Source organism: Melopsittacus undulatus, chromosome 11 (assembly GCF_012275295.1).
Source record: "Melopsittacus undulatus isolate bMelUnd1 chromosome 11, bMelUnd1.mat.Z, whole genome shotgun sequence".
In the NCBI taxonomy this organism is placed as follows: Eukaryota; Metazoa; Chordata; class Aves; order Psittaciformes; family Psittaculidae; genus Melopsittacus; species Melopsittacus undulatus.
This window is the reverse complement of record NC_047537.1, coordinates 21,725,049-21,752,823: the sequence shown is the minus strand read 5'-3', so window position 1 is coordinate 21,752,823 and position 27,775 is coordinate 21,725,049. Positions and strand designations below refer to the sequence as shown.

The 27,775-nt window shown below is 49.2% G+C and overlaps 1 protein-coding gene across 1 annotated transcript; it reads left to right on the top strand.

Annotated features, from left to right (window-relative positions):
• Positions 1-15,874: 15,874 nt before the first annotated feature.
• CACNG5 (calcium voltage-gated channel auxiliary subunit gamma 5) lies at positions 15,875-25,527 on the top strand. Its single transcript, XM_034067790.1, has 6 exons — positions 15,875-15,986; positions 22,369-22,695; positions 23,291-23,377; positions 24,115-24,255; positions 24,668-24,813; positions 25,270-25,527. The coding sequence occupies exons 2-6, from the start codon at positions 22,488-22,490 to the stop codon at positions 25,525-25,527; spliced, it is 840 nt and encodes a 279-aa protein (XP_033923681.1). The 5' UTR covers positions 15,875-15,986; positions 22,369-22,487.
• Positions 25,528-27,775: the final 2,248 nt, after the last annotated feature.

Here is a 27,775-nt window from a genome sequence, read left to right as displayed (position 1 = left end):
CCTCTGTTCCTAAGAAAACTAAGAGGGCAAGTTATTAACCTCTCTGCCTCAGTTACCTCATCTGTAAAATGGGGATAATAATACTTACATATCTCACAGGGAGGTGTGAGGATTTCTTAGGTAATGTTTCTAATACACTTTAAACCTGAAAAGAGTTGTGTAAGTATTATTATCATATTTAATATTAAATCAGCTTATTCCCATGGTATTGCTGGATGTGCCATGATATTTCTACTTTTTATAGGACTTTAGTAATTCAGCTGAAAACCTTTGAAGAGAAATAAATCCAATCTGATACCTTTCTTAACAGAACCTGGAGTCCAGCTTTTGTTAACCGGAGTCAGGGTGTGATGGGAGGTGATGCTTGCTGATGGTATGGGTCAGCAGTATTCACCTCTTCCAGTTACTGAGATTGCTTTTGCAAATTGGCAAATTCCATGTAGATGGAAGTCTTAGAAGAACTGATTGTTGGAGGGTGAGATTCCCTATGGGTGAATAAAGACAGCACAGCAGTTTTCTGGTAATGTTTGTACTGACTCCTATTGAAGAAGAAGTGATGTTCTTCATGCAGCTGGGCCATCCATGAGAGGTTGGTTGCGCTGATATATTAATGAGTCCGTGTGTCATGTATCTTCATGCTTTGCTTTTCCTTGTGTGTGACACCGTAATTCAAATTTAAAAGAAAACTGCCCTAAAAGCAATGTTTTTTCTTCCATTAATGTCAATTGACCAGAAAAAAATATAAAATCAGGAGTCTATTAATAATTTTGAACAGTGATGTGCAGTAAGAGTAGCAACAGCACTGATAAGCAGCCCCAGGCTGCTTCTGTTGAAGCTCATTTCTGACTACGGGATACATTGGGAAGTCTACAACTGATATTACATTTGTTTTATAATTGTAACTTGGTGACAGAAATATATTAATAGAAAGGAAAATGATGTTTCTGATCTTTATAAACCTTTTCCTAAGGTTGAAGGCCAGGTTGGACAGGGCTTGGAGCAGCTGCTCCAGTGGAAGGTGTCCCTGTCCATGGCAGGGGTTGGAACTGGATGAGCTTTAAGGTCCCTTCCAACACAAACCATTCCATGATCCTTTGATGATGTGAAATCTATTATATTTATTTCTTTCCCTTCTGTTTGAACCAATAACTGCCAATGGCTCCATCCTCCAAGAGGTTTGTGTCTCCTGTCTTGGCCTTCCAGGGCACCCTGTAGAGGAATCACTACATGCTCGCTGCATACTCAGTGCATTGAGTACACAATGCTCAGTACACTGGGGCTTATAAACCCCAGTTCAGTAAAACTCTTAAGGAAGTGTTTGTGCTTGATGTTACTCAGCAGAGCACAGACATTTGGGCTTCACATCCCATAGAATTCAGTAGAGTTTGCACACTGGGGTGACTTGCTGACTTAAAGCAGAAAGAAACCAATCTTGCAGTAATAATACCAATTAAATCTGTGACAGTTCCCCACAAAGCCTTTCATTTATCCTCTCCTGTGCTATTAAGATGAATGTAAGGAAAATAATTTCAATGAAATGAAGCTCTTTGCTAAAAACGTGCATTTCCCACACGTTTTCACACACATACAATACAGAGCACACCTGAAACCTCTAAACTGATTGTATGTTACTGTAATACTACCTTTCTAAACAAGGAGTAATCCCACCTTGGACTCATTCATGGGTTTTAGTGCTATTTTCAGACCCAGATTTTGTGCTTATAAAAAGGAGAGCTTTATTTCTTACCATTTATCCGCAAGATTCCACCAGAACATTGGGAGAGGCCATTCATTTCTCAAAAAGTAATTAAAGAATCACTGTCATTGGAAGTGCAGTGGGCAAGACCGATGTATAAATCACAGCATCGGGTTTTCTCTCTGCTATATCTTCAATCCTCATTTGCATGAAATGCTTTTGTTAAATATTAATTGTAGTTTCAAAGCAAGTTGTGTATGAATAAAAATACTGGTCATTACTTTGGTGAGAGTTTGGGCTGGCTTTATGAGATGCCATTGTGAAATGGAACCCACAGAGCCCAGAGGATGCACAGATTACGATAGGATCAGCTGCAGAAGTTGGCCAGACCCAGACCTGGATTCTCCATCCATACACAGAGTTTTAACCTGGGTTCTTTGTTAATTCCTGTTAATGAGAGGAAAAAGAGGCTTAACTTGGGGTTACATGTGTCTGTGAGAGGATTTCTGCATGCTGAAAGGTGAGCAGTGGCTCTTTGGACCAGCAGCTAACCTGCTCGCTGGGCTCTATTAGAACCATTGAGCTGCTTTGGGTGCTTATGCCACAGGGAAACACAGTCCTAGGATGAAGTGAGATCTGAGGCTGGAGGGTCCAATTCAATGCTAGATGTGAGATGTGACGGAGGAGGGATGTGTCCTCCTTCTTAGCACTTAGACTCTGAGGAACCTCAAGCTTCTCTTTATCACATCCCTGTGTGTGTGAGCCCCAGGTGGTTCCTTCCACCCTCTGCCGCTTCCTGGGGCATTAGTTTTAATGTGATCAACGATGCCCAGGGGTCCACTTTTGCCATGAAATGCTTGTTTTAACACTCCTGGAGGAAGGGATCATGATCTCCCAGCCCCACCAGCTGTACTCACCCCCGGTGCTAGCACTTGCCTCATTCAGGCTGACAATGTACAAATATTATGACAACTTGATAAACGACTTCTTTTTCTGCCTGATCTCAACTGTATTGAATCCCATGCTAATGCATTAATTGGGTTAGCTTAATTTGCAGAAAAGCCTGGCTGAGTTTGCCCAAAGGAATGGTTGAAATTCATTTCCCTTTTCACAGACAGTGTTTCCAGGCTGCTGCATCCTGCTCAGCCTTCATCTGATGTGCTCAGCTACTCCTGAAGCCATAAACACGTCTCCTCTCAGGCCTTGAGAGTTGTGTGCAGAGCAGGAGTTAAAGGAGATGTCATTGCCTGAGTCGCTGCCTCCAGGGCAAGAGGAAAGGGTTCCTTGGCACTCAGCACTGCTCGACCTGCATCTCCCTTGGCTGTCCAGACAGGAGCTAGGTGGGATTTCATTGCTAGTTGTGCCCTTCAGGGTGGACTTGGGAATCTCTCCACCCAACCACATCCCACACGAGAGCCTCCATCAGATGTGACCCAGCTCTGGGTAAATCACAGCAGTTACTCGTGGTTGCCTTTCACAGCCCTGGATTCTCTTTAGAGATTTGGGTGTTTGACTTACAAATATCAGGACAACTTTACAGAGCTGGTTCATGAGCCACAAATACAACCATCTCCTCTGAGAGCTGCTAGGGCAGCTAAACTGATGACTGCATTAATTACCACAAGGTAATTACAATCTCACCTGCTTTGGCAAAGGCAACTCTCGCTGCTGGGCTGAGAAAACCCTGAGTAAGCCCTGAGGAGCTGTGTTAAAGCAAAGACAAATCAATGAGGGGCCCAAACCAGGAAAACTCTTGCCACTTGTGGGTATCTTGTCCTCAAAGGGATGTGTTTCCAAACTGCATCTGTCAAATGTCACCTTCCCAAAGTGATGCTAAACCCAAAGAAGTGGGAATTGGACCAGGGGAACTGTCAGTGGCAAGTCTGGACCCATGGAGTTACCTGCAAGGGTTTCTTTTCTGCTTTCTTTTCCTGCTTTCCCCAAAGGAGGAGCATGAAATGAGTCAGTGCTGTCGCCTTCTCAGGGGACTTGTCGCATCTGCTGCCAGGGTGACAGTGTCAGACACCAGCTGCCACTTCCAGTGCTCATTACTGGTCCCTGAGTCAGCACCCAGCAGCCTACTCAGGAGATGTCATTGCACGATGTAATGAAGAAGAGGAAAACGTTCCAGAAGCAATTCAAAGCACAATACCTGGGTGAGAAAACAAACCAACCCCACACCAGCAGTTTGCTTAGAGGTGTTTTAGATCTTATTCTCACCCAACCAGGCTGGCAGAACTCACCCATCTCTTTCCTCTGTGCTGGGAATGAGTTTCCTGTTCCTTGGAGGGCTCAAACCCTCCCCATAGCACAAGGGCTCAGCTGGGAGCAAGAGTTCAGCTGCTCCCATAAGGTAACAGCAGCCTGGCTGTTTGCTGGTGATGGGGTTTTAATGTCACACGAAGATGTTGCCCCTGTGCCTGGATAGTGCAGCAGATGCAATGAAGGGCCTGGCACTGCCCCTCAGGAGCAGGAGAGGCACATGCTGTAGTTACCAGGGAGTATTTGGGTTAGTGCAAGTTTCCTGTTTCAACTGGTTTTGAAGGGAGCAGGTTTCAGAAGGATGTGTCCACATTCTGATGCTCCCTGCGTTAGCTGAAGGAAAACTAATTCACCTCTGACACCCTGTGATGAGGCCAAGCCAGAGCTGCTCAGAGCAGTTTGCAATGCTCAGAGGAGTTTGCAGTACACAGAGGTGCTTGGAAAGCTCCTTGTTTCTACCAGGATCAGTGGCTTTATCCTCATTCCCATTAGCTTTCCCCACCCCAGCCATGTGGCTCTTGCGAGCTCCAGGGTTGTGTATTAGGAACACCCAGGGAGTGGGGATGCTGAGGGGATTGGGACACCCCATTGTCTGTAGCAGGATTTCAGCTGCTGGGTTTGCCCAGCAAAGTCTGTTTTCAGGGATGAGCCTTTGATCCATCACCCCTTACCCTGCTCCTCTATTCAGAGGGCTTGATAAAACTGCCCATAACAGAGAGACTTCCTAATCTAATCCTTGTGAAACACTCCTCAGCAATCCATATAAAACTTCATTAAAGCTTCAACACTTTCAGTGACACCTCCAGAAACACTCTTCTTTTGACAGGATTCTTTTACTTCTCCTACAAGTGTAACCATGTCTCAGACACTGCTTAGGTGTGATTTTGGGACAAATCCATCAAAAATAGTTATACAAGGAACCAGCAATGAGTGTAAGTGCCAGAAGGAGGGGAAGAGCATAAGCCAGGGATGAGAGCATCCCAAAACTGTCTGGATCAGTTCCTGGTCCTTTTGGGATAAGTCATTTAGCATTCTTGTGCCTGATTGACCATAACATTATTAAGAGATTGCTAATGAATTTCAGTGCTCTATAAATCACATGGGAAACTATTACTATTAATACAAGTGTTATGAGGCTTTAATAATTAATGCCATCTAAACTGCTTCCCAGAGATTACCATTTCAATCTGATTGCTGTAGCCAGAGCCATCCCTTGTTCTGTAAGCAGCCTGTTTTCCAGCTGATGGGGAGCCCAGATGGGGCCCAGTCCCAGAGACTACCCACAAAAGGAGTTGTATTACTGGTCCATCTACTCCTTCAACAGGGGGTTACCAAAACACCAGCAGTGAGAGCAGACTTACTGCCACATCTCTTCTAGCTTGTCCCATTGAAGAGCCCTGCTCTCTTGCAGGATGAAGTGATGGGATGTGGGCACTTCGTGCCTCTTCAAAGCTGCCTGCTGACCCAGGGGCTGAGGATGCTACTGGCCAAGGTAAAACTCACCTGGAGGAGTTAATGCTAAGCTTTGATTAGCTCCATTCAGACCCATATGATTACAGGAGGTATTACATCTTGGATCAGGTGTATAGCTTGGCTCACACGTGCGCTGTTGTTCCCCATGAGGCAGAGCCTCTCGGGGATGCTGGCTGAGGAAGGCTCTGTGCTGCTCACACAGCATGTGGGTGCGGAGATAAAAATAAGGCTGCACCTCTCCTTGTGCTTCCTCCCAAGCAGCAGCTCCAGGAGTAGGGATGTGCAGGGGAAACCGCAAACGGAGCTTCAGCTCCAGCAGCCCACAGGGGTTAATTCCTTTCCCTTAGTCATGGTGCCAGTGGGGTATGAACACCAATCCCTGGTGTTCTTTGGTGCCAGGAGTTTTCCTTCTTTTCCTCCTTTCACTGATTGAAAGCTAAGAAAATAATGATGCTGCTGAGATAAGAAGCAGGCGTTGGATGAGGGTGTGCTCACTGCTGCCATGTAACCAGACCTGGTTAGAGCTGCCCATCCCAATGCTGCATCCCACCTGCAGAGCAGCCATGGGTGCTGCTGCTGTGGACCCCAAACCCAGGCTGCTGGTGCCTCTGTGTGATCTCTGTCCTACAAAACCCCTCTCATGGAAAACCTCAGAAGTCTCCAACAAGTGGTTCCCAACCTTGGGAAGCTGTGGGGGATGGCAGCAGGGTGGCAACAGGGTCCCCCAAGCACCGTGCCAAGGCTGCTGTGCATCTCTGCAGTGCTCCAGTGCCTGCCCAAGCCTCCCTCCAGCCCAGCTGCCCACGAAAGGACAGAAATAGCAAGCACCAAGGCAGCTGGCATGGAGCAGCCGTCACCTCCCACACAAGCCACAGCAGCTTCAGCATCACATCACCACATCACTGCCTCTACCTGCTCACCTCCTTCCCTGTCCGAACACTGCAATCTCTCCCTGGTGCAGGTTTTCCTTTCCTGTGTCCAAGATGCTCCTTTACAGCCTGGTGTACAGGTGAAGTTGGTTGGTAGCTGTTGTCTGATGCCAGACCAGAGCCACACGTGGGCTTGAGGGGTGGCTGCCTGTGGGCACTTCATCCCAGTCAGTTTGCTGGGCAGATTTGGTGTCTGAATAGCTCAGTGTAAATTGGAGGCAGTGGGATGGGAGGCAAACATAAGGGGTTCTGTAAGTTTCTAGCCCAGGATGACAGGACCAGACCTTCTGTTGTGTAATGTGCTGAGAGCCTTCTCTGTGAAGGGAAAAGGGCAGGGAAAAGCTCCCTGCAGATGCCACCTGCAGGAATTAAACACTTGTGGCTGGAAGGAGATGGGCTCTCAACACCCTGCAGCACTGCTGACAGCCAGGGAGAGCTGCTGTAAAGGATTGCATCTGCTCTGGGCCATTAATGAAGCTCTAATCCCTCCTCACTGCAAAGATTAAGTCTTGGGTGTATCATAAAGCTGCTCAATCAGGCATCTCTAGAACTTCATGCAACCATGGACATGGTGTTCAAGGCAGCTCCACCAGCACAAGGATCAAGCTCAGCCCTGCTGGCACAGGTGAGATGCAAGGTCCCACCCAGCTTCACTGGCCCCACATGTAGGTGTGCTGAGGGATCCTCCCTCTTGGGGAGGAGAAAGCAAGGCAGGAAATAGTGAAAAGTGGGGTGGTTGAAGTGATGCTGCTTTGGAGATGCAGCACAAGATGGTATCACATCAATCAAAAAGCTGTTGCAGGATGGGGCAAAGCTGATCCCCAAGTTTTGGAGGATGCTGAGAAGATGCTAAGTGTTAATTGTCCTGCCTGGAACAGCCACATCAAGCTCCTGGCCAGGAGAAGGGGTTTCTGTTTCACATTCACCATCTTTGGCTGTTAGGAGGAGGTAGGTGTTATGGGGAAGGGATTATGGATAGCTGCTAATGAGGTAGGAAAACTCAGCTGTGTTCCTGCAGTTTTGGGAGGCATCACTGGTACCCTCCTGCATCCCAGCCCTGCCGTGCTGGTGGGAGACTCTTGGTGTTAGTGCTGGCATCATGCATGTGCTTTGCCATGGCAGGAGTTGCTGTGTGAAACAAACAGCAATGGAAAATCCATCCGAGTGTTTTAGCCCAAGCACGTTTGCACACAAGCAAAGAGGGGGGAGACTGCTGCCCAAAATGTGTATTTCTAATTGATTATATGCATGGCTGCTGGGGGCCTCTCACACTGTAATGGTTAATTATGTCACTGGCTGTACTATGCATGCTGGATTCAAATAACCCTGCACAGGGCCCAAGCAGCTAATAGAGCAGATTGCCTGGCTGGAGGAAGTGAAGCTCTGCTTTGTTTTGCTGGGGGTTTTTACCAATATAGAACAAAGAAAAGTGATGGAGCAGCCAATTACTGTATTAAATAATGTACCCTGACAGGGCATGATGAACGTCCAGGTCTAGCCTGCCTCTTGTAGCTTGACTTTATTGGTAATTCCCTGCTGATTAGCTCCATCCCAGGGCCTCCTCCCTGGGGCTGCGTGGGGCTGGGGTACCAGAGGGCATCACCTCTTTGCCCTCCATTTTCCAGTGCAGAATCCATTCTGCTCTGTCCATATTGTCCATCCCCTGATGGATTTACTGCCTTCTGTTCTTCCTCGAATGCGAATGACAGGTACCAAATACCTTTGGGGATTGTTTTGAGAGCTCCAGCTGCAAGGAAGGATATGCTGAAAGCTGCATCTTTGCAAGGCCAGTCAGTTCCTCCTTAGGGGGCCGAGAGATGAGCCTGGGAAAACATGCTGAATTCGCTGTAACTTAAGTATTGCTGTAATTTGGGGTAAAAGAACATATGTGGAGGTGCATTCCCTCAAATCAAATAACCACTATGCCCTGGCTGCCAGCTGGGGCCCTACTGGGAGGCAGGTTTTCACCAGCCTGCATCTCACTGGGGGTTCCACTGTGTTCTCACTGGGGGAATCAAATCTTGCACATCTGCATCATTTTCTATTATCTCTCTCAAACAAGGCAGAGCTCAACAAGCCAAAGCACTGACTTCAAACAAGTCATCCAGCCAACACCTCCTCTGCATCTCATATCTCACTTTACTTTGCATTATCCATCTAGGACAGTCATGTTTTGCTAACTGCAGACGCCTCCAGCAGAGCTGCAGCACGTTTCAGCCAGACCACTGAGGATTGGTGCCCCAAGTGCCTATTAGACACTGAATTTATCAGACTTGTAATTAACAGATTGCTTTCATTGCTTTCCTGCTGGAGGATGTCAGAGGTGCCTTCCCTTCAAGCTGCCCCACTGCTGTTACTGCCCAGCTCCCCACTGCAGGAGCCATCCTGGCACATGCAAAGCCCTTGCACAGAATAAGCTCTTACTGCAGAAATCACTGCACAGATCTGAGGTTCTGGCACTGCAATGGTGCTGTGAGCTGCCCTTGGCCCTGCTGCTGAGACTGGCAGCTCACGTAGCAGTTGTTACCCGCATGGTGTGTGACCCTTTCCTTGTCCTTCCTGCTGTACCCAGTGAAGTGTCCCATTGCTGGACGCACTGATAGAGCTGTCTGCTTATTCTTGGCTCTGTGGCTAATATTCTGTGTGTTTTGGCTGAATCACTTGTTCTGAACGTGGCTTCCAGAGCCACAGCATCTGTCCCTGTGTCCCTCTCCTTTAGCCCTGGCTGTGTCCCTGCTCTGGTCCCAGCCCTGCCAAGCTGGCTTTCTCCAGCACACTGGCTTGCTGCCCTCAGCCCTCCCCGTGTCTGCTCTGTCCTTAGCTGTGGATGTGTTTAACCCAGTGGCCAGAGCCAGTTTTCCTTTCCCCAGCTCCCACATGTGCTGTGTCCCAGGTGCATCACCCACTCAGCGCTGCCACCCCAGAGGGCACCATGGTTTTCCAGGTTAGTGGGTGCAGAGGGGGTGCTTAGAAGGGAGCATGTACAGAGGGGCAGTGCTGGCTCCTACCCCTGCCCTGTGGTGAGCTGGAGCCACCAGCTACAGCTGAGGGACTGGGGACGGATGAAGGAAAGGAGGGGACCAGAGGAAAAGAGCACAGAACAGAGGGAAAGTGGGGGAATAAGGTGAAAAGGGTGGAAGGGGAAAGGAGGGATAAAGGGAAGCGAGAGGGAGGTGGGAGGGGTGGATGGAGGAAAAGGGAGGGGGGAAAGGGGAGGGAAGAAGGGGAGGACGGAGAAAGGGAAGGAGGGATGGAGGGAGGGATGGGGGCTTGGAGGGAGGGGCTGTCCCCGCCGGCGCCATGTGATGCCCTCCCCTCCCTTCCCCTCCCCTCCGCGGAGCATCCCCGAGGCCGACGGCCGCGTCCCGGCTCCGGAGCAGCGCCCGCGGGGCCGGTGGGTGCGGGGGACCGGGGGGGGGGGAGGCGGAGACGGGTGCCGCTGCTCGTGTCGGGGGGGGGGGGGGGGGGGGCACTGTCTGGGAAGCGGCTTCGGAAACGGGGGGGTCCCGAATTGGATGTGAAACCCTGGAAGTTTAAACCGGGGGGGGGGGGGGGGGGGGGTCTGGGAAGTGCCGCCGGGCGCGGAGGGGCACGGGCTGAGGGATCAATGGATCCATTTATACACGTTCCGTATCCCCCCCCCCCCCCCAGCCGGAGCCGGCCCTGCCCTCGGTAGCGCCCGGGGGGAGCGGGCACCGCCCCGGGCAGCAGCTGCCGCTCGGGCTCCGATGCGCGGAGCCGGTCCCAGCGCCCAGCGCAAGGCAGGACCCGGGTACCGTGGCCGTGGGGAAGCGGGTTCGGTCCCTGCCCGGCTGCTCCGGCCCCGCTCCATCAGCACCGCCTGGGAGCTGGGGTTTACCGGAGCCCCGGGTCCTCCCGGCGGACCTCAGAGCAGCCGGAGCCGGTGGATTCCGGGGTTTATACCCAGGGGTTTTCCTGCTCCAGGCTGCTCGGACACAGAAGCCATCGCCTGGCAGCTGTGAGCATCCCCATCCTCACCAGTGACTTTGGTACGTTGAGCCTCGGAAAGGAAGTGTGTTCTCATAGAGACTGATTTGGGTTGGAAAAGACCTTAAAGCTCATCCAGTTCCAACCCTCTGCCCGATACCTTCCTCTAGAGCAGGTTGCTCTAAGCCTCCCATCCAACACAGGGGATGTAAAATCTGCTGGAAGTCAGGGGCTACCAGTGCTTTTCACTGTTGCAAACCCCATAGAGAGGGGAGCATGAATCCAAGTGAGGCCATCTGAGAAAAAACTGACCTAGTTGTTAGGTGAAGTAAAGTAGAGAAGAAAATAACCCAAACCAGCTGGTTCATGTGTTACCATACGACCAGGCGAACAGGGACGTGGAGCCTGTCTGCACTTCCCTACACACTATTCATATCCCATGAAAGGTGGTGAAACGGGAAATGTGGTACCTCACCAGCAGGGCTGTGAGCAGGGAGGGCTTCTGACACATCCTTCGGCTGTTGATTTACTGCTTGGCATGTTGTAAAACTTCATCAGCCCCTGACAGGTGATGTTTTCTGCAGCTCTTAGGTTGGGTCTCCCAAGCAGAGCAGCAGAAGGCTCCTTGGTGGTGAACAGAGAGGACTCTGACCTGCAGCATTGCCACCTCCATCGTGTCCTTTGCACCCCTGAACCCACACAGGGGAGACGGCAACAAAGAGGAGGCCCCACTGGAGCTGGTAGGTGCCCCGCATGGTGCAGGTGAGCCTTTGGGAAGGGCAGCAAGGGCATTGCACTCACTGAAAACAGCAGGAACACTGAAAAGGAGCATTCCCACTGAGTCCTGTGCAGTAGCAGCGGGACTGGAGGTGTGACCTGGGCAGGAGGAGCATTCCCACGTTCCCATCACTGCTGCACTTTGGTTTCCAGAGTGTATTTGGGCTCCCTCCTGTCAGAGGCTCATCTGCTGCTGGATTTCAGGGACACCCTTTCCATCTGTCACACCACGACCCATGTTAAAACCCAAAGGGCTCTCTGCAGCCCATCCCATTGCCATCATGCCTTCCCCTCAGCAGCCCTACAGCTGCCCCACGTGGCATCCAGGGGACAGAAATGCTTCTGTGTGTTTATTGCTCCCATCCCTTGCTGGATTGCTGTAGCTGTTGAATATATTCATTGAGCTGAATGAATCCCCACCTGGCAGCATCCATACCGCAGCATTTGCAGCTTCAGCTTCATTTATGGAGACGGAAGAGAATATAAAACTCTAAAGGGAAATAACGCACAAGCCTGTGGAGGCTTCAGCAGTATCTGTGAGCTGTGAGCTACGTGAGGGGACAGCACTGGGAGGTTCCTGTAAGTCAGATGGGAAGATTTAAAGCTCTGGGTTTAGGATGGCATTTTGAAAACAGGTGGGTGATAGAGACTAGGTCCAAAGTTATCTGGGAGCCTTAATCTGATTGAAGTTAAAGGGAGTTTGAGCTTCAGGTGTGTTCTAGAGAGAAGATTGGGAGTCAAAGTCACACCAGTTTATTCTTTTTAGCCACAAACTTCTGACATTCATAGTAAAATATTTCCTAGGAGAATGGAATTTGTCACAGGAAGACACAGATGCATCCTCAGGCTCAGAACATGGGCTGTTACAGCTGAGTGGAGCTTATGCCTGGCCCTTTGGAAGATGGGAGTTGCTGTTTTTCCTTTATTATGAGGGAGGTATCACTGCTCATCAGTGGGAACCCTCATTAGGGCACTGCTGAGGGATGCACCGAGGGGGCTGGTTGAGCAGCACAGCAGAAGGCATCCACTGACCCAAGAGAACTTGTGGATAATCCATTTTCCCCCTCGGTGCCCATCCAGTGCTGGGAGCACAGGCTCAGGTCTCTCCCTCAAAGCCCTACAAATGGGCAGCCCCATGGCCCTGGCTTCTCACGAGACATTAAACACTTGGTTACAATAGATGTCCCTTTTCTCTGCACAGCTCTGGCTGAGGATAGCTCTGCTTGCTCAGAGAGGTGTGTTTGGTAGAGGTGGCCCAAGTGTGGGATTGCAGAGGGGTCCTGGAATGGGCATCTGTGTCCTCCAGTGTTCTCCATCCTGCTGGACAGTGGGGATGGTGGAGCTGTGAGCAGCAGGGTATGGAGAAACCTCAGTATTTGCAGCAGTCAGAAAGTCGGGTGTAGACAGGAGGAGTGATGCTGTAAGCATTCGGTTATTAAAAACCCAGCAACAGAGGTTGATACTGTAATGCCAAGCCCAGGTGAGACATTCAACCACTGCTTGGATGTGTGCAGATAGGAAGATTTCCAGTCCTTCCTCTGTCAGGACTCTGGGTGCCATGTCCCAAGCAAAAGGTGAGCTGTTTGTATGTAAGGATTACTGAGATGCAGTATATCACAGAAGAAAAGAGGTGAACTATTTGCGAAGTACTCACCTGAGGTGATGCTCAAGTCAGACACTGGAGCAGGTGAGAGGGGCCAATGGGGATCCTGCAGCAGGTGCTGGCACAAGGCAGATGGGGAAATCCTGGAGCATCCTTCATTGGAAGGATGGACCATGAACATCCTTGTTTGTCTCATAGCTGGAAGCCTGTTACCCAAGAGCCCTTCCCAGGACTGTGGCAGGGTCTGGATGAAGCTGTGTGGGACTGGCCACTGCTCTGCCTTCATCTCCTGCCCCTATGCCTCTTACCTGAGTGAGGATGGATGTCATTGCTTTCTACAGGAACAGAAAGCTTTGCCTGCGACATTCCCAAAACACCTGATCCAAGCTGGGGCTCTGCTTCCTTTTGTCACCATCCTCAGCTTCCCTCGTGTCTCTTGGGAGGATGCTCAGAGCTGCACTGACTTGTATTCAACACAAAATGGTCCTCCCCTGGATGATGCTGGGAGACCCTGGAAGATGCAGGTGGCCAGAGACAACACAGCAAACCCAAGCTAGGAAACTGGGTGATGTGGGAAGTTGTGTTAAATCTTCCTGATGCTTGAATTGCTGGTTGGGAAGCAGCACATCCCTCCTGAAACACGGAAAAGGTGACTACAGGCAAACTGGGACAAAGCTGCCCTGTTCTGTACAATGTACAGGTAAAGATGTATGAAGATGAAAGCAACATCAGCATCATGTGTGTCAGCTGGTTTACAGTTCTTACTGCAAAGTATCTTCTAGACCACATGGAGAAGAAAATATCAGGTCATTATATAGGTGGCAGGAGAGGTACCGGGGGGATGCTGCACATGCAAGCACATGGTGATACCAAGCTACTGTATGGATAGGAGAGGGGTGTTGAAGACCAGGTACACCAGCCAGGCCAAGTTTCACCTGGTAATAGGTGCTGGCCTGGGGGAAGGATGGAAACTGAGTGAGACCCAGTCTATTCCCTGCCTGCTCCTGCAGCCTTCCCCAGGATGGGGCTGTGCTCCTCTGACCTGGTCATGCTGCCTCTGCCTGGCTCAGGCTGCTCCATGTCCTGCATGGCTTTTCCTGCCCTGTCTGCTGAGACCTTTACTGCTAAAGCCTGGAATTAGCAATGAGCCTTGCTAAAATCTGGGTGATGATAGAAAGTTTGGTACCTCCAGTGTGTGAAAATGCTTATTATAAACTTCAATATTGCTGACTACTGAACTAAGCAAGTTACACAAAGCAAAGACCTTTCCTACATGGTCTGCGACTGCTCCACATCAGACCTGGGGAGCTTTTGTATGATGACCTCTGCTATCTGAGGAGCTGTGTCCCAAACTACCCAAGCAAAGCTGGATGGAGCTGCCACTGTGTTTGGTACCAGGGCTTAATGACAGCCATGAATGGCACTTAGGTTGTTAAGATGTTTGCCTGCCGTGTGGGCGATACAGCCCTTCTCCACTTTATTTATGCCACTGTTTTGGTACTCAGAGGCTGGTTTCTGAGCACGTCTCCTGTCTAACAAGGCATCTGCTTCATGCTAGCAATCATGTTTAATCACACCAAAGGGACAGAGGTCTCGGCAGCCACGTGCAACCTCCCCAACGCGCTGCTCTGCAGCCTTCATTGCTCAGAGATGCCAGAGGCGCTCAGGGGATTTCTTGCTTTCCCTCATTCATCACACTGAAAGTGCTCATAAAAGCCCTCCAGCTGCCAGCACTGGTGAGAAGAGCTGCAGCAGGCAGGGATGAGCCGTGGTGGGCTGCCCTGCCTCCATGGCACGGGTACCTGCGGCTCGCTTCTCCCCACTGCTGACACGGGGGAGGTGGAAGGGTTTTAATTAGCTCTTGATGCTATTTTTTGGCTCCCAGCATGCTTAATTTAGCTCAGGCTGTCATACACTGATGGGTAAGGGGAAATAAGGAAACGGGGGTGGTGGCCACGCTCTGTGGAGCAGCAGCAGCTCCCGGAACCTGGGCTGGGAATGGGGCTTTTCTTAGACCTTCTGTAGCAGTAGGAGTTTATAGCCCAGAGAAATCTCATGCGCTGGCATTCAAAACACACAGCTCCTGCAGGGCTTGCACTGCATTTGTGGGTTGTGTTCATACCCACTCCGTCTTCAAACAGCATCAATGCCTTAAGGAAAAGGTGCCTGACATCTTCAGTCATGCTGTGACCTGCCTTGCTGCTGGAAGGATATACAGAAAAGCTTTTGTGCAAGGAAGAAGTTAATGCTCCTCTTTATAATATACAAGACCACTGCAGGACTTCCTGGCATCTTAAATGTTGAAGTGAACAAGAACCAACTGTTAAGGATTTAATATTCCACTAGACCAGCCCAGCCTTGGTCCTGGTGGGAAGCAGATGCCTGCAGCTGAGGGTTACATTGCCTTCAGTCCTCCCTATTGCTGGGTTTGCTCAGGTTTCCTCTGTGCCAGCCAAGTTGAGCAGAGGGAAGCACTGCACCGGAGCCAGAAGAGGGTCACTGGATCGTTGGGTTACTGGAGTTTATATATTTAGGATATAAAATACAACTTGTAATGTACATCATGCAGGGATTAATGGCAAGTACTGTTCTCTGCAGCACACAGCAGTGAGATTCCTGCAGCTTTTATAGCCAAGTCCCCAGCTGTTTTGCTTTGCAGCTCCAGATATTCCCCTTTTATTCTGCTTTTCCAGCTCTTTGTAGGGTGTTGAAATCAGCAGTTTGAGTCATGTCCCTGGCTGCGAGCACTCTGACACACTGCAAGTAGGGGAATATTGTACGTTAGCTTTGATATGCAGAAGGTGAGAGGGTGTTGGGAAGGGCTCTGCAGAGGAAAGGGCTCAGCTATTGTTACTGGTGTAAACCTTGAATGTACATGTATATATAGTTCAGACCTAGGGAACTGGACTTGGGTGCGTGGGCAAGCTGCAAGCTCAGGGCTTTAGCTGCCATTTCCCTCTTGAGCAATACACTTTGGGTAATGCTTTCCTACAAACCCACAGGGTAGGAGCTGCTGGCACTTGGATGCAGAGACCTGGCTGCTGTACCCCTGTCCTCACAGTGTGCATCCCTCGTGTGAGTCAACTGGAGAAGGAGAACCAAGGCTGTGCCCTCTCCTATGGTCCAGGAGCTCTCCCCTGCCCACTGCTAAAGCCACACTGCTCCTAGCTGCTCCCAGAGCCATCCTGCAGCCAAAGCATCCACCAAGGACCCTCCGGAACCTGAGCTCCCCATCCTCACAACCAGCATCGCAGGTTGTCTGCTTGCCAAAGCGTTGCTTCAGTTGGGGTTAAGCAAGGTAAGAGCCTTCAACACCAAGGAGAAAGGAGACGCGCGTGGGATGCGCTGCATAAAAGGTTTGGGAAGGGATATTTGTGGATGCAGAAAGCCCATGTGAATGAGCACTGGCTGTACACACACGGGCTGTGCCAGCAGCGTGAGCCGGGACCAGGGGGCTGCTCAGTTGATTTGCTGAATGTTACTGGCATCATTCAAAGCCATTAGTGTGAGCGAGCTGGAGCAGAGCCATCGCCTCGGCACGGGCACAGCAGAGATGGCCTATTTGGGAAAGTGTCTGGTTCCAGGGCTGGAGTGGGCAAAACCTCCATTGCTGCTCCTTTGACCTTGGGAATATCATTTGCTATTGAACTGAGCTGAAGATGGGCTCAGTTAACCAGTAACAACCTCCTTTCAAACCAGACCTAAGCTAAAAGGGCAGGTTTTGAGCAGTCCACAGCAAAAAGGCTGGTGTGTGGTTAAAACAGAGGGAAGAGCAGCTGAGGGTCAGCCTTGAGGGCTTGCTCAGCAGGCAGTGGGGTCAGCAGTAAAACATGGCACTTTCTGTACAACATTTCCTTCACTCTTGCACTTGATTTTTGATCAAGCATTAAAAGATAACTTGGACAAGAAATGAAGTATGGGAAGTGCTAGGGAAAAGGGGAATTTCTCGGATTATGGAAGTCAGTTATAAGAGAAAAATGCCAAGTAATCCCACTCATGAAATGAGTGGTGAGCATTAGAGCTGGTAGTGGTCACACACAGTTACTTCCTATTGTTTTTCAGGTGTTCCTTGTGTCTGATGACAAGCAAAAACTTAATAGGTTTATCATTGCTGTGGCTCAATCTAAGTGTAAATAACTTATAACCAGCCTTCTGGGGGTTGTTTTAAACCCTCTCTGGAGAGCCTGTGAGCCCTGTGTGCTCGATGGAGTCAATGCTGCTGTTTCTACCCGGCTGTAATGGAAGTGCAAGGGAAAGCTTTCAAGTCCAGTATTGATCCTTTTGAAGTTTATGGCTCGCAGTCTCAGTTACTAGTGCCATTCAAACCCCCATGAGATGGACTGTTTCGTTTCTTAATATCAGGCTAACCCTCCTCCACATCAAAAAGATTTATTTCTGTACTCAGTTTTACCAATACATGATTTCTCTCCCAGAAATCGAGCTGTTTTTATATGACACTAATGCAGCTCTATAAAGCTGCCTTGTATATTTCTGTCTTCCTATGTGCCACGTGAGATGGCTTGTGCCAGCAGCCCAGGGCAGTGCTCTTGGGAACCCTATGGACCAGCATCCCATATCCCCTTCAACCATTTCCCTTTAAGTGGGCCAGCACAGGAGATACTGCTTTTCCCTGCAGCCATCCCTGCTCTCCTTCAGCTGGTGTATGGAAGCAGAGCAGTCTTGTCCTCTCCTACCTGCAGTACACCTTTTCCAAGCCTCAGAAGGGACTGTTGCTTCCCATGCAGTAATTCCAGAACCCTTTCCCAAACACCAAGTACCCCAGGTCAGGTTTGTGGAGCTGGGTTTCCAGATGGAGCAGCAGGCACTGCACACACCATCTCTTTGTCTTCCTCCTCTCTGCTGAGATGCATACACTTGGCTGTGGCCAAAGTCACCCCACTAAGTGCTCCTCACATTGATAAAACCCTCTCTGTAAACTGACAGCATCAGTTCAAGTCAACAGGATGCAGGCTGGTTTAGGACCAAAGTATTTGCACCCTTTGGATGCTCCGTAAGCTCAGTGGGAACCACTACATCTTTTCACAACCACCTTTCTATTCCACTGGATGTAATAATGGCCAAATTAGGCTGTTCTGGATGTGGCCATGAGGGAGCCAGGGTGATGTTGTGCTGTCTGAAGGGGGGTGACAGTGGCCTCAGCCAGCCCCCAGCATGGTCCTGTCTGCCTGAGCCCTACCAGCTCAGGGAAGTTTAGTTCTGAAGGAGCCACTCTCCTTGACCTATTTATTTATGCCCAGGGCTGTGGCCTGCGTTGTGTCCTGAGGAAGAGATCATGCTGCTTGAAGGCCCTTTATTTTTAGCCAGCCCAGTTTCCTTGTTGCAGCTTAGTGGGAGCTGCTCCTTTCAGCTCAGCTCCATCACAGCTCTCGCTCACTTGCATTTGCCTGCTCTTACCCATCGATATAAACTCAGTGGGTTTCCTACCCCCTCTTCCACCAGGCTTTATTCCCTCTCCTTTATCTTCTGCTCCGTTTCTCACATTGCCCCAGCTCCATGGCTTAACCTCTGATCTCTCTCTGCCCTTGGCAAGGATCAGGCCTTCACAAACACAGGTTGTCAGGCTCGTCCTGGATACCAGCGCCCCTCCACAACCAACACCATCCCTCCTGTCTGCTCCAGTCACCTTGGCAGGGCTTCCCCTCTTCACAAATGTCAGGAACTTGAAATGATGCTGTAGACACATGAAAATCAATCACTGTCTCTTTGGTCTGTCTTGGCCCTGCTCTTTCCCTTTACCCAGGGCAGGTTTCCTGCTGAATGCAGAGTAGTGATTTATTGATACACCCCACCCTGTCCAGACCACTGATATATGTATTTTTCTCAGCTCATCCACATAGCCCAGAGTGGTGGCTTGTGCTTGGTCTTATGTCATAGAGCAGTGGGCTCAGAAATCTGGACCAGGATAATGTTTCCTTTCTGTGGCTGTGGAGCAATAGGTAAAGACTTCAACTCACTCCTCATCTGGGTGAATTGCATTAGGAACACCACCAATTTAGTTTCATTTTCTGCAGGGGTCAGTCCTGCATGGGCTGTGTGCAGTTTCCATCACAAGCTGTGGCTCCAGGACAAGAAGAAATTCATTACAAGGACTGCAGATTACATTGCAGATTGCCTGTATCATTCCCTGGGCTACTACCAGAAGGTACAGTGTGATTGAAGGAGCAGGAGCTGTTATAAGGTCCTACTTCTTGGAAATCATTGGGGCTATATTCACTTAATTTAAAACCCAGCTACTGTTGGAAGCCGACCAGCATCACCTTTTCAGCTGTAGCAAGCAGAACACAGCTGGTAAAGGTGACTGGGGACTAAATCCTTGCTGAAAATCAAGCCAGCTCTTGCTGGTGTCCTTGAAAACTATTTCTCTTGAGAGCCCTGCTAATTCTCCAAGCACTGGACATGGGGAAGGTTTGATCGAAGCGGCTGCTCTGCACCATCCCTGCCTCCTGTTCCCCACCAGATCAGCTCCGGTTTATGTGCCAGCAAGGCAGTAATAGGGATCAGTCTCTAATGCATTCCTGATTACATGGAAATTGAAGTGTGAGAGAGAAAAGAAATGAGGCAATTGAGAGGCATGCCTCTGACTCTCAACCCCTCTCCCTGCTGCTGGCATCACCCCAATAGCCAATATAAGTGATGGTAAATGGGTATATTTTCCAGTGTCTGGTGTTAATGGGTAACAAATCATAGGCAATACTTAGCTATTTCCCTCCAAATGGCTTTATCTAGACCTCCATATACCCCCTACTTTTTTGGCTCCTTATTAAAGAGGAATGTGCAAGGAGGATGGTTGTTGATGCTACATGAGCCAAGAATAGATTCCAACTCCTTTTACCATTTTGGCACCAAACTGCCAAGAAGGATGAGACTCTCTGTAGTAACCACTGTTCATTTTGAGGCAGCAACTAGAAAATACAGCTCTGAGTTAGGGAGAAGAAGGGGTGAGCCAGATGATCTGTGTTTTGCCTGCTTGTATTGCTGGATCAAATGGGATCTGTAAAGAGATGGAAATGGCATATTCCCATCTAGTGAAGGAGCAGAGCGGTGTTCTAATGTCTATAGCTCTGTGCTAGTCTCTCCCGTTGACAAGGTTGTCCTCAGGCAACCAAGATGCAAGGCTACCTTTACAGGATGTGCTTCTCTCCCCCATAGCTTCCAGTTCCTTCTTCAGCTGCTGCCTCCTAATTCCTCAGGGAAGACAAACCTGAACATCTCCTCTATACATCTCACTCCTCACATCCCTAGCAGGGAGATGTTCCTCCTGGGAACACATCCTGCTTTTCTTGAGCTGAGGGAAGCATTAAATAGGAACATTGAAAATGAGGCTTGTTAGCAAAGCCAAAGGTGGAAGCTTGCAGTACTGAGCTGAAGCATTTGCTTGGGCTGCCTGTAAGCGACAGCTCCCCTCTTCCTGTAGGTCGGTACCTTCTGGGAAATGGCTCAATGTGAACGTAGTAAAAGCCAAATCCTTGATTTCATGTGGAAGAGAATTATCAGAGCTGCTGCAGTGCTCAAGGGTGCAAGTACATCTGCTTCCAACCAAGATGTACTTGTCTGCTTTGGACTCGGGATAGGATGTGATAATAAAAGTCTCTCTCCCCCTTTTTCTCTTTACACAAGGATTTGCAACTCTTCCAGCAGCATTAGCTGCTTTTCTCTCTTATTGCTGCCTGGATCAGCAAGCTGGAGGTGCAGATGGGCTTTGGGCATTGCATCTGTTCAGTAAATGCACTTATTTGGAGTCCATGGAAGCTACAAGTTCCCTTCATATCAGTCTTGTTATGAAACTTGCTGCAGGATCTGCCCAGGACCAGGCTGTCAGGAGCTTGGTGCTGTGCACTGTGCTATAGATGTGCTGGGGATGGGCACTGCAAGAGCACAGAGCTCCCAAGAGAGCAGCCATTCAACAGCAAGAAATAACTACCAGCCTTGTCTGCTCGTATTAATCATAAGTGAACTATGGCAGAACACTGTCTTTGGAGGCTTCTGAGCGTAAAAGTGCAAGCTCTGGGGACTTCTGGCATCACTGAAAGTCATGGGAAGCAAGTAAGGATTAATAAGTTTATATCAGAGGTGCAAGAAAAAAGCCCTCCTCTGGTCTGCTCGCCTGCCCTGATGTGTCAGAACAGCAAGCTGTGATCTCCCAGCCCTGGAAGCAGCCACATCTGATTTCATCACTAAACCCAACCACCTTTGCTGTGATAACAGCAACGAGGTTCTCTTCCGAAGAGCCTGTTCACCATGTGCTGCTACAGCCGGCACCGGCTGTGAGTACAGGCGTGGTGGAGTTATTCCTGTGTGGGTTCAAAACTGACACCTAGGCAGATACAGGACATACCTTCCCTGGCTCTATTGCTTATCCATCGCTATTCTGGGGATAGGTGTTTTAAATGAGATATGTGTTTAGGAGGATGCTGCCCTTCTTCCCAGGCAGTGGGATGCAGCTGTGCTGCACAGCTCCCTCCCATCTGTTGTCCCTTGAAACTTCAAGCAGCACAAACAAAGCTGGTGCAGTTTCAAAGGGAGCCCAAGGAAGATGCATCCTGCTGCTGCTCTCTTAAATTGGGTAGGTTTTGTCATCTAGCTAGATTATTTTTAATTTTTTCCCATATCATTTGCACTACTGAATAACAGCAAAATGTGCCTTGGAAAATACACATTACACTGCACTTGTCAGTGATTCATACTGCTTTTATAGCAGTAGTCAATAGTGCTAGCTGCCTCATTCCCACTCCCTAGAAGACCATCATTCGCATGTATATTCCCCTTCTTGCTCTTATTTCTCTAATCATTAATTTCTGTGGCTTTTTTCCCCCTATATGAATTGCACTTTTTCCCTGCTGCACCAAGAACTCCTGTTTCTGGTGATGTTTTGTCAGCCTGCAGGACACTTGAGAGCTGCGAAACTCCACACAGGAGCAAAAATAGAAGGAAATAAAATAAGATTCCATCCATAAGCGACATGGGGATGAGGGAAGTTTTTGCCTCCTTTAATGCTTGCCCAGGGCCTGATGCAGTTCCCTGGCCCCATTTCCCTGCCTGCCCCTGAAACACAAGCTGAGTTTGGACCAATTCAGTCTGTGCATTCAGCCAACACCAGCACTGATCTGCAAGCACAGTGAAAAGCAAAAGAAGGCAAGATTGCATCATGCTGCTCTGATGTGTCTGGTGATGTCATTCAGCATGTATAGACAGCATAGTTTTGATGCCCCAGTGGGTAAATCTGCACTGGAAGAGGTAAAATGGCAATGCTGGTGGTGGCTGGAGCTGCACTAGAGGTGGTTGTGGTCCAGCAGCTGAAAGCAACTTTGTTGACCCATTAATGGGTCCATGAGTCCCAACAGGCTCCTGTGCCGAGAGGATACAGCTCATGCTGCCGCCCGTCATGGATAAGGCTCTGAGGATGGCAGTTTGGCTACATCCTTGGGGAGACAAGCACCAGGTTTGGCCGGAGCAGCAGGAATTCACCCACAGCAAATACAATAGGAGCCTATGAGCTGCTCCTGGACAGCCATTCTGACACTGCTCCCTCCCAGTGCTGGCACCCAGCATTCAGCACATTCAAAAGCCCTGGGCCAGCACGGGGCAGCAGTCAGGTGGGATTTAGTTCAAACCCTCCATCTGTCAGGGCTCACTGTGATTGTTTTAATGGCTTCTTTCAGCTCAACCTACATAAGAACAGAGGGCAAAGACTGGACACATCCATCCCCAAAGAAGGCTGCAGAAGGCTCCGTGCCGACGGCTGCATCCCCGCTCCCGGCAGCCGCTGCCTCGACCCCTTATGCTGTTGGGGATGAGTGCCTGCAGCAGGAAGGCACTGACCCTGCTCAGCAGTGTGTTTGCTGTCTGCGGCCTCGGCCTCCTGGGCATCTCCGTCAGCACCGACTACTGGCTCTACCTGGAGGAGGGCATCGTCCAGCCCCAAAACCAGACGGCCGAGATCAAACTGTCCCTGCACTCGGGGCTCTGGAGGGTCTGCTTCCTGGCAGGTATGGTCTCCTTCCAAAAGCATCCCTCAGTAAGGTGATGTCTGGTGTGTGTCAGGGTCATACTGTGGGAAAGGGATGGGGACAAACAGCACTTCTAGAGGCATCTTTGTTTCCAAGCTCAGGCACAGCCTGATGTCATTGCCCTGTGCCCAGCTTTGATAGTCAGATGGATAAGTGTGCCTTTGCAAACAGGCTTTGGGTGAGTTTGCTGCTGCCGTGCCAGACCCTGCTGCCATCCCTGTTCATGCCACAGTGCCTCACGCAGCAGCTCAAAACTTTCCTCTTTTTCCCTGTAAGATTTAGATTCAGGTCAGCTCGACCGTTCCCTTCATCCATGCCAAGTTGGATGAAGGGACTTGGCTGCAGGAGCTGAATAAAACCCAAGGGGATGGGAATCTCAAAGTGACCAACCTGAAATGTCCTGAAGTTTCAAGAGCTGCTTTGGAAAAGTTGGGGGAGTGAAAAGCTCTGATAACACCCCTGGGGTGACCTTAAACCCTCTGCCTTGACATGTCTTTGTGAACAAGGGGGGTCCTTCTGCACAAGAGAGATGGTAGTTAACAGATGGCTGTAGTTATGGTGTGTGTTGCTGCAGGTGAAGAGCATGGCCGGTGCTTCACTATTGAATACATCATGCCCATGAACATCCAGCTGACGTCTGAGTCCACAGTCAATGTCCTGAGTAAGTGGTCCAGAGGGGTCTTATCTTTTGTATCCTGCAGAGGGTCACTAGGGATGCCCTGAGGAAATCCTCCTTGTGTCCTTGCTGTAGAAGCTCCTACTTCCTTAGCAGTGCTACCATGCAAGGATGCAACGTTTTTTACTACATGCATCACCCAATATGCTCCTAAGCTTTTGGGAACATTGTTATCTAATGGGAGGATGCTCACAGAGGCTCTAAGCTGTACAATTTCCTGTCACTGGCTATTCAGCACTGATGTTTATGGAAGTGTTTGGCTCTGTAAGTCTCCTCTATAATTTTCAGCTGTACTTATTCTGTAGCAGTCAATTTCACACATTACACAGTTGGATGAATTACGGATGGGGTGTCACGGCTCTCACCACGAGTTCTGTGGTCATTTCTTATTTAGTAGATAAGTGTTCAGCAAACAGTTTTACAGCAAAGCTAGAGAAGAACGCAGGTTCTGATGGCTTTTTCCTATGTAACACTTCACACAAACCCTCACAAATGCCAACATTAGCAGCCATTCCCACAGCATCTCTTTACTCATCAGCAAAGAGGGGAAGCCCTGCCAGGGGCCAGGGAGCAGCACAGAGGCACTCACATTAACCAGGAGCAAGGAAGGATGGAGGAGGTCAGGGAGCAGGAGGGCTGGAGCCACCTCACAACCAAGCCTGTTCCTCACAATGTGGGGAGGATTGATCCAGTCTCCCTTTGCTCTGCTCCTCTCCCCCCAGAGATGATCCGCTCTGCCACCCCCTTCCCTCTGGTCAGCCTCTTCTTCATGTTCATCGGCTTCATCCTGAGCAACATTGGCCACATTCGGCCTCACAGGACCATCCTCGCCTTCGTCTCGGGGATATTCTTCATCCTCTCAGGTGAGTTTGTCTGTCCAGGTTTAAGCCTGAAAGCCATTGAGCATGGAGCACGTTTGCTTTCACAGGTGCTAGTGCTCTCCTAACATACTGGGGTGGCTCCTCATTGGAGTCATCACCCACAGGGGCTTCTGGCTCAGCCCCGCAGCCTGGTTGGACTTTGCAGGGTGGGCAATCACTTGGTTTAAAACTCATTTTTAGCAGTGGTGAGTGGGAAAAGCACTGAGCACCCCTGCAGAAGGAGGTGCTGGGGGAGATGAGCCTCTCATAGCACATCATTCTCACATCAGGAGAGCTCTGAAACTTCTCCATGAGTTTCACTCTTTCCCTCACAAGTCAGGTCTTAAAGGAAGGTGCTTCTTCAACAGCTTCATCCCTGAAGCATTTCCCACTGTTCTTCTTGGTTTCTCCCCAGGTCTGTCCTTGGTGGTGGGGCTGGTCCTCTACATATCCAGCATTAACGACGAGATGCTGAACAGGACCAAGGACTCTGACACGTTCTTCAATTACAAATATGGGTGGTCATTTGCCTTCTCTGCGATCTCATTCCTTCTCACAGAGGTATGTAGCAGCCCTCATATCCCTGTAACAAGCATATCCTGCTCTTATGACGGGGGGGCATTGGGGCTGTTAGCAAAAAGAGGACGCAGACAGGGTTTAAGGATAGGATGTGCAGGCAGAAGGGTAATATATAGTTTTATTATATATATCTCTATAATATTATTATTATATATATTATTATATATAAAATACTATATAGGTAGGAGGCATACAGCAGGGTCAGACTCCAAGCCTGGAGCACTGACGGGGTGTTTGATCACCATTTGATGCCAAGTATGAAATGCAGAGGAAGAGGAGTTGTGGTTGTGTGGATCTGAGGCACAGGGCAGTGAAGTGACTGTTTTTAGGAGCCCTTGTGCACTGTCAGCAGTGCAAAAAACGAACAGCTTGTATTCTTGTCCTGTTGTGGTGGTGGTGCAGCCGTGAGCATCAGGCCCTGTCTGTCTGTCCCTGCAGAGCGCTGGGGTGATGTCCGTTTACCTCTTCATGAAGCGATACATGGCCGAGGACATCTACAGACCTCACCCCAGCTTCTACCGTCCCCGTCTGAGCAACTGCTCCGACTACTCGGGGCAGTTCTTGCACCCAGATGCATGGGCACGGGGTCGGAGCCCTTCGGATATCTCCAGCGAGGCCTCCCTGCAGATGAACAGTAGCTACCCTGCTCTGCTCAAGTGTCCTGACTATGACCAGATGTCCTCGTCCCCGTGCTGAGCCCCACCAGCCCTGCGCCCGCTCCCACCCCAGCACCGATGGTCGCTGGCTCCGTTTGTCATTGGTTTTTTAGGCCACTCTTTCAGAGCAATTCTCTATTTATAGGAGTGTAAATATAACCAGGGAGATTGGTTATATAACCAACCATGAAACCCGGAGAATTGGGATATTTTCCTTTGGTTTTGTGTCGCTTTTTTTTGGTTTTAATTCTTCGCTGCATAACTAAAATCTTTCCAAAGTCCTTTTCCTTCAGCTCATCCTGCTGAGCAAACAGCAGCTCTGCCTGCGGGATAAATCCAGGGCTGGACTCAAGCAGAAAAAGGAAATAGAGTAGAACGAAAGGAGGGGGATAAGTGTATTTTTTGGTTTAGGTAAGCTACAGAAATTGGTGCATTTGACCATATCTTCTAGTCTAGATTCAGTGGCCTAAGTGCTAGCAGACATCAAAGATTGCTGTAAATCTCCAAGAAACAGCATCATTAGAAAAACACCAATATTGCATTGATTCAGTCTTCATTGATTCTATCTCTCATTGACAGATACCACTTTTAATCAGGCTGTAATGGGAAACAGCCATCCTTCTCAGCTATACCTCAGCAGGCTTGGACACAAGCAGGCTGTTGTTTCTTTATGGCCACTTGCAAGCTGTTGCTTAAATATCCCATGTTAGACTGGAGGCACTACAGTCCTGGGGTGTTCAGGCTACTGGGGTGGCTCAGGCACCCACATATCTTCCACTATCCCATAGGATGGAAGAGCAACTGGGAGAATTTCAGTGCAGCATCAAGGGAAGAACTACCTAAAACCTTCCCACAGGAAACATTAGCAGAGGATTTAGGAGAAATTACAGCCAGAAGTGAGTTATTTCAATGAAAGAGATCCCAAACCAGTGTAAAGCGATGTAGCTGAAATTAATGACACTAGTAGTGCAAAGTAGTTGGCTTATATTTCATTTTGGCAAGAAAACTGTATTTTAGCCACTTTTTCTGTCTGTGTATAACTGTATTTTGAGGTTTTAAGTTGTAAATTTCATACGATGCCTTGGCATTTTGGTCTTAGACAGCTGGCAGAGTGAGAGCATCCCTGATTGAAAATGAAGGGCAGGGAAGGAAAAGGCTGGGCTCCCTTGTGTGTTCCTGTGCAAGCCATGAGCTTGTCACCTGCAGGAGAAAGAGCTTTGTCCAACTTTATTTCCATTCTTGTTATTTTAAGCATTTCTGAAGAAGAAAATCCTCCTTTGGGGATTCTTGGTACATCTGAGCTTGTTTCGTCTTACCGTAATTAAAACAAATAGAATATACACACTTCTAACCTCATTTGTAGCATACTGTGTAATGAGCACTGCACATCTTTGTTAATATTTAATGTTTCATATTTAATATTTATAAGCTACTCCAAAGGAGGGTCCAAGCCCTGGCACAGCACCACTGTTTGCATCGACTCTGACACCCATCCCATGGGATCTGACTGCAGGCATATATCCAGCCAACTCTTTAACAGGATTATTTCCTCTCCAGTTGCTTCAGATAAACAAGTAATGCATATGTAGTGTCACTGACTCCTAATCTGCTAAGTTTAAAAAACAGGGCATCCTTTTGTAGACCCAGTTGTGTTTACCCTTAGTCTTCCTATTACATTCAAGCATCTGTGTTCTCATTTTAAAACCCAGCTTGTAAGTGCTTACAAATGAGACAGGTTCACTGCTGGGAAGGTTCAAGCAGTAAAGTACAGCCCAGGCACATCATCCAGCAACAAACCTTGTTGATCCTCATCTATTTGCCCCAGCCAGATTAATCACAAGTTTTCCACTGGGATCTCTATGTTTGGTATGAATTAGGCTCCAAGAAAGCCCTGAAGTTCACAAGCGATGATGCTGCATTTCCCAGAGCCCAATATAGTTTTATGGGCTTGATGTTAGTGGTTTCTGGTGGCTCAGGAACAATTGCCTTTGCATTCTTCATAAGTACAGCACTGCCAAAACAAATCTGTCAAAATAAACATTTGCTGTTCATTCAGTAAATGCTGGTTTGGGGCAGGAAAATGTGGTGCTTGATCAAGCACAGGCAACAGCAGTGTTGCTGTCCCTCTAACAGTGCCTGGCATGGCAGCAGCTCTCAGCGTGGATGGTTGGGCCTCTAATTGCAAGTATCACACCTTCATTGAGTGTGGAGGAACTTCTCCAGAGCCTCTGAGGAGTGGACACATGGATGTGGTGTAAGTGAGGTAGTGGGGTGAGCTGCAGAGCCCA

Coding starts and splice junctions, on each gene's coding strand:
- CACNG5 (XM_034067790.1), top strand. CDS start 22,488: ATGCTGTTGGGGATGAGTGCCTGCAGCAGGAAGGCACTGACCCTGCTC. Junction 22,696..23,290: donor GAGGGTCTGCTTCCTGGCAG/GTATGGTCTCCT, acceptor GTGTTGCTGCAG/GTGAAGAGCATGGCCGGTGC. Junction 23,378..24,114: donor GTCCACAGTCAATGTCCTGA/GTAAGTGGTCCA, acceptor CTCTCCCCCCAG/AGATGATCCGCTCTGCCACC.